General features: G+C 58.3%; 1 protein-coding gene across 1 annotated transcript; it reads right to left on the bottom strand.

The window, feature by feature from the left end:
* Window positions 1-3,529: 3,529 nt before the first annotated feature.
* On the bottom strand, window positions 3,530-7,109 carry RXFP3 (relaxin family peptide receptor 3). Its single transcript, XM_036308501.1, has 2 exons — window positions 7,104-7,109; window positions 3,530-5,179 (listed from the first exon to the last, which is right to left on the bottom strand). Exons 1-2 carry the CDS (start codon window positions 7,107-7,109, stop codon window positions 3,530-3,532), a joined length of 1,656 nt encoding a protein of 551 aa, XP_036164394.1.
* Between the last annotated feature and the right edge of the window lie 1,149 nt (window positions 7,110-8,258).

The following is an 8,258-nucleotide window of genomic DNA, read 5'->3' as shown; positions in this document are numbered from 1 at the left end:
ACTCGCCGCCCAGGGCAGCTCATGTCGTGGACACAGTGGAAATAGTTTGTGCTAGTCTGCACCTGTTCCATCCTCTGGAGACCGTGGGAAAGCCTTTTGCAAACAGCCTCCCTCTCCTGTGGTCTCCTCTCCAAGCCAGGCTCTCCTCCAGCCACGCCCCTGCCCTCCCCTCCCCTCCCCTCCCTTCCCCTTCTGCCCATGGGCCAGGGCAGCAACAGCCCTGAGAGGCAGCATCGAGGGCTGCCTGGACGGACCGGGGGCTTTAGGGCTTTAGGGCTGGGCTGGGGAGTCCTGGATTTGCTGCTCTGCATCCAACCACTGAATGTCCCCCAGGCACTTGCTCATCTGCACGTTGGGGGTGATAATTCCAACCTCGGGGAGTTGTGGCCATTAATGACATGTGACACTTGGAGCATGCTCACGGCCCCTCTGAACGCTCCACCCGCGCTCACGCGGCAGCCTGGGAGTGGGTGTGTGGCTGACCTCCAGTTCACAGCGGAGGAAACTGAGGCAGACAGGCAGTATGTACCTCACCTGCAGCTACGCAGCTCGCAGGTGGCCAAGCTGGGCTTTGAACCCAGGCACTCGGGCTCTGCTCTTTCCTCTCAGAGCCTGGAGGCTGGCGATTGGCCTGCGCTGGATGAATGACAGCTATTGCCACGGCTGTGGAAGGCTCCCATCCTGTGCCCCATGCCTCCATCTGCCCTTCCGCTGTAAGTGTTTGTCTACGCTCCAGCTGTGCCTGAGCAGGGCGGAATGGAGACTGGCCCAATGGCCTTTACAGGTTAAAAAATATCCGTGGTTCCTTTTCCTGCCTCACCATAGGGCCCTGTAGAGTAGTCATTGCCTCAGATGAACTTCTAACTTACCAAACCCTGAGGGCTGGCGGGAATGTGGAGAAAGGCAACGAGCTGCTTGTGAGGAGAGACACTGGGATCTGCCCTATGGCGTCTGTCCCCAGGTGTGTGGGAGGGTGGGTGGGCTCAGCGGCGTGGGCAGGCGCCTTTGGAGTAGTGATGCTGAGGAGAGGACGTGTGCTCTGGTTGGTCCGTGGAAGGCTTGGGGTTCTTTCACACCCCCGCAGGGCCCAGAGCAAGGCCTACTAATGGAGGCCCTGAGTCCACAGCCCACCCCTTCTTCTTGCACCCCTAGCTCTGTCCAGCACCCCGAGAGCCCTGGGGTGCACTTTGGCATCGGCACATCCATAGCCTTCCCACCCCCCATCCCCCACCACACCTGCAAACAGCCACCCTCAGCCACCCCTCACACCGCAGGGTGCAGACTTAGTGCCGTGGTCACCCTCTGGGGGATGGACTAGGAAAGGACCCACCATGGCCTTGTAGGTTGTCTCAGGCCGTTCCCATGGGGATTCTGAGGTCCAGGCGCTGTAGCATAGTCTAGAATGCAGGCGGGGCCCAGGCCCCAGGTCGCCCTGTGGATTCCTTGCCATGGGGGAGGGTGCTGGGGGAGGGGAGGGGAGAGCAGAGTCCTCTAGTAATCAAACCCCGGGTCTAAGGGCAGTACGGCCTCAGGGCATAGCCAGAGAGCGGACCCCTTGTCCTTGTGCGGCAGCTTCCCGCTCCCTCCCAGGTTCCCGTGGCCTCAAACCGCAGCTCCTAGCTCACCCTCCTCCTCCTCTTGCTGCTGTTCAGGCTTCCAGGTGGCGGCTGCAATTGTCTTGATTGCCTCCTTTTCTAATTGCCTCCTTTTTGTTTAAGAGCCACTCTCTGCTGCTACTGGGTTAGCACAGCTGTGGCGAGCAGTGCTGGTGTGGGCATCTGGGACAGCCCTGTGACCTGGCCCTTCTAGGCCGTGTGCGGGGGTGGGGTGGGGGCTTACACCAAAGGGGGCACCCCCTTCCCAACGCTCACACTTGCGACCTGCAGGACCCACGGCAGGAAGCCAGCGCCAGGCACTCCAGGTTCCGGCAGTTTATTCCATTTTCTCCAGGTCCCCGGGTATTTCCACACCGAGGGGGGCTGTCTCCCCCCGCTCCCCCGCAGCGTGCTATTGTTCCCCTTAGCCTCTGAGCCTGGCTGTCCTCTCCACAGGCTGCCTCTCACAGCCTGCCGCCAACCAGCCCCTGCATGCTGTTGGTACATTCACTCCCAAGTGAAGTCATTCTTCTGGGGGAGTCACATGTCAAGCTACTCGGTCTTCCCCAGTCTTCCTTCCTCCCGCTCCCCTTCACATCACCCCACTTGGAGAAGCAAGGCCAGGCTGACTGAGAGGAGCCTGGGGTGAATACCCAGAGGAGCCCACGTGACTCTGCGCTGGGCATGACAAAAGCAACAGCAACAAGCCGCCTTTCTTGTTGTGCCGACCCGGCCTGGGCCTCTGCAAGTGCAAATGGCATCACTCCCTGAATTCAGTGTGCAGCTCCTCACCTGTTCTCCAGGGGCTGTTCTGGTGTTTGCCTGAAGACTTTGAAATGAATGATTGGCCAGCTGGGAGGGTGTGTCTTACCTGGACCCCCAGGAAGTCAAACTTAGTCACCTCTGGCCAACCACAGGGCATGCGCTTTATTACACATGAAGCTCTTTTCAGATGGACACTGAATGGGCTGCTGCGATGAGGAAGGGAGCTAGATCTCTCTCTCTCTCTCTCTCTCTCTCTCTCTCTCTCTCTCTCTCTCTCTCTCACACACACACACACACACACACACACACACACACACAGTAACATGTCTACTCAGACCTCTTCAAGTTGCTCCTGGGCACAGCTCCCCATCTGCAGGGCACAGATTGGGAGGCACAGTGTCTCCAGGCACCCAAGGGGCTCTGGGGAGAACCCGGAGCCCTGGCTTCCTACTGGCAGTGCACTCACCTCCTGCTGTTAAGTGAGCCGAGAGCCCCCTTTTCCTTAGAGGCAGTAGCCTGAGGAGGCCTCTATCCAGCCCCTCTAGTCACCCGGCCTCCACTCCCCGCCTCCGAGATGCACTCCCCAGCCAATGGCTCTGCTCTGGATACAAGTGTTTTGCCCCAAGCCATTGGAGGGCAGAGGTCCCGCAGAGTGGAGATGGGGATGGTAAGGGACACCACAGCCCCCGGGGTGCCTCTCTCACGGTGCTTTTCTCCTGCGGGCAGAGACTGTCACTCCTTTCTCCCCCGCAAAGCCACGCAGATCAGACCTCCGCCCCGTGGCAGTCTCCGGGCCGGGCCGAGGCAGAGGAAAGGTTTTGGGGTGGGCACCCCTGCCTGCATGTGCCTAGAGGACCCTTTCGAGGGCTCCAGAAAAGTCGCTGGAACAAATGCGCTGGATTGTCTGCTCCATTTGGTTGAGCCCCATTCCTCGCGCCCCGAGCTCTCCACAGTCCTGATGCCTTGTCCCTGCCCGGCGCTGGCCCGGGAGGCGAGGAGAGGTGCCCATGGGAGGGCCGGAGGGCGGTGGCCTGGCCCCGGGTGAGGCTGACTCGGCCCCTCCGCCAGATTCCTCTCCACCCGGTTCGGAAGCCTCCCGCTCTGAGCCAGCCCCGGCACCCCCGCCCCCAGCAGGCACCCCCACCCTCTCTCCTCGCTCCTCCGCCGGCTCAGCAGGCAGAGCTGCTGGGCAGCGGGTCGTAGCGCCCGCCGCTGTAGACCACCACCCCCGGCGGGTAGGAGCGCAGGTCGGGCTCCGCGAGGGGACGCAGGGGCGCCAGGGTGGGCAGCGCCGGGTCCTCGGGCTCCGGCTTGGAGGTGGCGGTGAAGGGGCGCGTGTGGGTGAGCGACGGCGACGCCAGGCGCCACAGCCAGGCCTTGAGCGCCTGGCGGAACTCGCGGCGCGCCAGGCAGTAGAGCACGGGGTTGAGGCAGCTGTTGGCGTGCGCCAGGCACACGCTCACCGGGAAGGCGTACACCTGGCACAGGAAGTAGCCCCGGCTGAAGGGCACGGCGTCCAGCTTGATGAGGACGCCCCAGGCCGTGAGCGCCTGGTTGGGCAGCCAGCACAGGAAGAAGGCGAGGACCAGGAGGCTCACCGACCTGGTGACCTTGGACCGCCTCCGGGCGCTGGCGGCTGCCAGGCCGCCCCCGGCCGCCGGGGCCCCTCCCGGGGTCCCCGCCACGCGGCGGCCGGAGAGGAAGCGCACCAGCAGCAGGTAGCACAGGCTGGTGACGCCCAGCGGCAGCAGGAAGCCCAGCAGCACCTTCTGCAGGTGGTAGAGGCCCAGCCAGAACTGCCGGCCGCCGCCCGGCGCCCGGTCGGGGAAGCGCACCAGGCACAGCTCCTCGCCCAGCACCCGGACGGTGGTGGCGAACAGGGCGTTGGGCAGCGAGGCCAGCACGGCCGCGGCCCAGATCAGCGCGCACAGCGCCTGGGCCGAGAAGCAGCGCCGGCCGGGGCCTCGCCTCCGGCCCCCGTGGCTCCGGAGGGCCGAGGCCACGGAGCGGTAGCGCGCCACGCTCATGGAGGTGAGGAAGAAGACGCTGGCGTACATGTTCACGGACGTCGCGAGGGACACGAGCTTACACATGGCCTGGCCGAAGGGCCACCTGAAGTCCAGCGCGTTCTCCACCGCCCAGAAGGGCAGGGTGAGCACGAACTGGAGGTCCGTCAGCGCCAGGTGGGTGACGAAGAGGTTGATGGAGGACTGGCGCCAGCCGCGCCGGCTCCGCATCAGGGAGAGCACCAGCAGGTTGCCCGCCAGCCCCAGCGCGCACACCAGCCAGTACGCCGCGCTCAGCAGGACGCGCGCCCGGGCCTCGGCGTCCCCGCGCCCGGCCCCGCCGCCGCCCCCCGGGGGGTGCCCAGGCGCCGCGCCTTCGGGCGCCTCCAGCCCCAGCTCCCACCACGGATCCTGGCGCGGCAGCGACGCGTTGGCGCTCGCGTTGGCCTCCCGCAGAAGGTGCGGGATCCGCTGGGCGAGTCCCGCGAGCTCGTCCCCGCCGGCCGCCGCGCTCATGGTGGCCCTCGTGGCAGCGGCGGCCCCGGAGTGTGCAGGTGCCCCTAGGTCATGTTCCGGGGGACAAGCCCCGACCGAGGGCGTCCGGCTCGCCCGGGGCTCCGATACGGGGCGAGGGCGCAGGGCGGGCAGGGAGCTTTCGGAGCTGGGGCGCGCGGACCTGGGCGCGGGAGATGCGCTCCGCTCTGCTCCGCAGGGGGAGTCGGCGAGCAGAGGAGGGTCGCAGCTCCTAAGGCCAGCGGCGAGGGTTCTGGGGCCGAGACCGGAGTCTCCGGGGTCCCCGCTGTCACTTGGGCGCTAGCGCACAGCCCATCCAGTTATTGGGGGCCCGCGCCTTCTCTTTCAAATACCTTTGTGGGTTTCTCCTGCAGCTCCGAGGAGGTTTCTGTCCTTTGGGGGAAAAGGAGGCACCGGAGAGACCCGCCTCCCTCGCTCTGACTCTCCCGAGGTCTGGTCTGTCGATGTCGCCCCGCTGCCCGCGTCGCCGCTGTCCTCGACTCCCTGTGAGCCGCCCGCCGCGCGCCCGAGTGGTCCCGGCCCCGCAAAGCCAGGCTGCGGGCTCGCGAGGAGCATGCGTGAACCCCAGGGAGTGAGGGGGCGCTTTCCGAGGTGCTGAACTTGGCCGCGCCCGCCCCGGGGAGGACAGGGAGGAGGGCAGCTGGCAAGCCCGCCCGCCCGCTCCCCCTTTCTTGTTACCAAATTTCAGGAGGAAATGATCGCAGCCTTTTACTCCCCGGTGTTGTTGGAGACCGTCTGCTTGGATTTGCGACCCCCTTTTCTTTTTAGTTTATTGCCAAACGTGTCTATAGGGATGTTTCCTTCCTCGCTCCCGCTTTATCTTTGAAATGTGATGGAGTGTGGTTCTGAACGTGCACGGTCTGAACTCCTGCCCATTTGTTTTTGTAACGAATGGCCACGGCTCCTTTTCATGCCCAGACGCCAAACCAGAGGGCGGGCTCTTGCTGAATACACAACAGACGCAAGCTTCTCTCTGCTTTCTTCAGTTAGTGGCCACTTGAACGGGTGTCTGAGGTTGTCAGGATTTTCAAAGGATCTTCCCGTCTTAAACGTCTGGTTCAAGTGCTACCCTCTCCTTTGGTAGATTCTGAGAACGGAAGCTGAGTAGACATAAAATCAATCGGTGAGCCGAATTCACAGACATTGGATTCTACCTGTCCAGACCTCAGCCCAATGTTCTTCAACAAACGGTTTCTCACACACACCCGCGCTCCCTTGCCTTGATGGAGTCGAAAGAGGACCACACAGGGCTACTTTGGGTCACCAGCTCCCTCTGCCCAATACTGTTCTGATAAGAACTCCTTAGCAGGTGTTTTCCAGGCCAAAGGAAGTAAACTCTAAGGCAGTGGTTCTCAACCTTCCTAATGCCGCGACCCTTTCATACAGTTCCTCATGTTGTGGTGACCCCCAACCATAAAATTATTTTCGTTGCTACTTCATAACTGTAATTTTGCTACTGTTATGAATCGTCATGTAAATATCTGATATGCAGGATGTATTTTCATTGTTACAAATTGAACATAATTAAAGCATAGTGATGAATCACAAAAACAATACGTAATTATATAGGTGTTTTCCGATGGTCTTAGGCGACCCCTGTGAAAGGGTCCTTCGACCCCCAAAAGGGTCGTGACACACAGGTTGAGAACTGCTGCTCTAAGGGAGCTTCTGTGTTCCTTTGGGCAAAGGGAACGAGTATAAATCACTTTAATTACTTCTCAAATCGGGCTTTATTTCAATGACAGCTGACACTTTTTGGAATGGACTTCCGAAAACTTGAAATGTTTTCCTTACTGCCTGGAACTAAATTGAAACAAAAGTATCTTTAAACATAACAGTCCTCAGTCCTGATAGGTTCTCGACTTTACTGACAGATAAAGAGGCCAAGACTTTGAAGCAGAGGAGAAAGGGGAAAAAAATTTAGTAGAAAAGGAACTTTGTGCCCAAAGCCTATGAAGGGAAATGGAAACAATTTTGATTCATTCCAAAGCAAGAGAACACTTTGGAGAGAACCTCTTCTTACAGACGCTGAACTGCTTATCTTTCCCACTAGGGGGTGCCAGGGCTTTAGCAAAAGCAAAAACAAAAAACCACTCCCTTTGAACAATTCTGATGTGGAAAAGTGCAGCTCTGCCTGGATTACTACTTTAAATCAACGATCTGCATCTGTGGACACCTCTTATCTCTTTTTTAATAGTCTCACCTTCATGATCACTTTTCACTTCATTTTTTACCAGCTATTTCTCTATTAAATCCCTCCCCCTCTCTATTATTTCCAGGTGCTGTTGCAAAACAAAGAAGCAGAGGGCATACTGTTAAGCCCTTTACCCAGTTTCCTGATATGCATATTTCTGGTTTTCAAATACTGAGGACAGGTGCTGAGCAGGTGACATCAAAGTGAGCTAGGGAGCTTGCAGCCTCCTCCCAGCTTCAAACCAGCCCCAGAGAGACTGATTCTCAGTGGAACTGGAAAGGGGCCCAAGAATCTGCGTTTTAAGCACATTATTCCAGGTGAGACTAATCCCCTCTCCTCTCCCCAAGTTTAGGAACATCTGAACTTTTATTCCTTTTCTAGCTCTTCATGTAAAAAAATGTAAGCGCCAGAGAAGAATTAGGGTCCAATGGTGGTTTATCACACACTGGGATGGGAAGCAAAGGAAGAGAAGGGGGGTTTGCTGAATTTCACTAAAATCAATTTTAAGCCCAGCAGGTGACATTTTCTTCGCTGTTGGGCTAAGAGGGCCGTGCGTGCTAGCCAGAACCACCAGACTGAGTCCTCTGGAGACGCTCTTCCCACGTGCGACCTCAGAGAGTGCTGCTGGGATGCAGACAGTCTACCGTAACAATGACCTGAGGTCCTACTATGTGCAAAGCAAAGTATTAGGTGTTTGGAGACATAGTAACAACAACAATAGTACAATATGAATAATAATAGAAGCAACGATAACCATTCACATTACACATCTATTTGGACACTGTGTTATTTTCCCAGGGTTGCTGTAACAAATGATCACAAACAAGATGATTTAAAACAACAGAAATTTATTGTATCAACATTCCAGAGGCTAGAAATCAGAGATCAAGGTGTTGATAGGTTACTTTCTTCTGGAGGTTCTGAGGAAGAAAGCAGCCCACACCCTCCTTGACTTCTGATGGCTCTAAGGCAGGGGTGGGCAAACTTTTTGACTCGAGGGCCACAATGGGTTCTTAAACTGGACCGGAGGGCCGGAACAAAAGCATGGATGGAGTGTTTGTGTGAACTAATATAAATTCAAAGTAAACATCATTACATAAAAGGGTATGGTCTTTTTTTTTTTAGTTTTATTCATTTCAAATGGGCCGTATCCGGCCCGCTGGC

The sequence above is a fragment of the Myotis myotis genome, unplaced genomic scaffold (assembly GCF_014108235.1).
Source record: "Myotis myotis isolate mMyoMyo1 unplaced genomic scaffold, mMyoMyo1.p scaffold_m19_p_5, whole genome shotgun sequence".
Taxonomy (NCBI): Eukaryota; Metazoa; Chordata; class Mammalia; order Chiroptera; family Vespertilionidae; genus Myotis; species Myotis myotis.
This window is presented reverse-complemented; position numbering and strand designations above follow the sequence as displayed.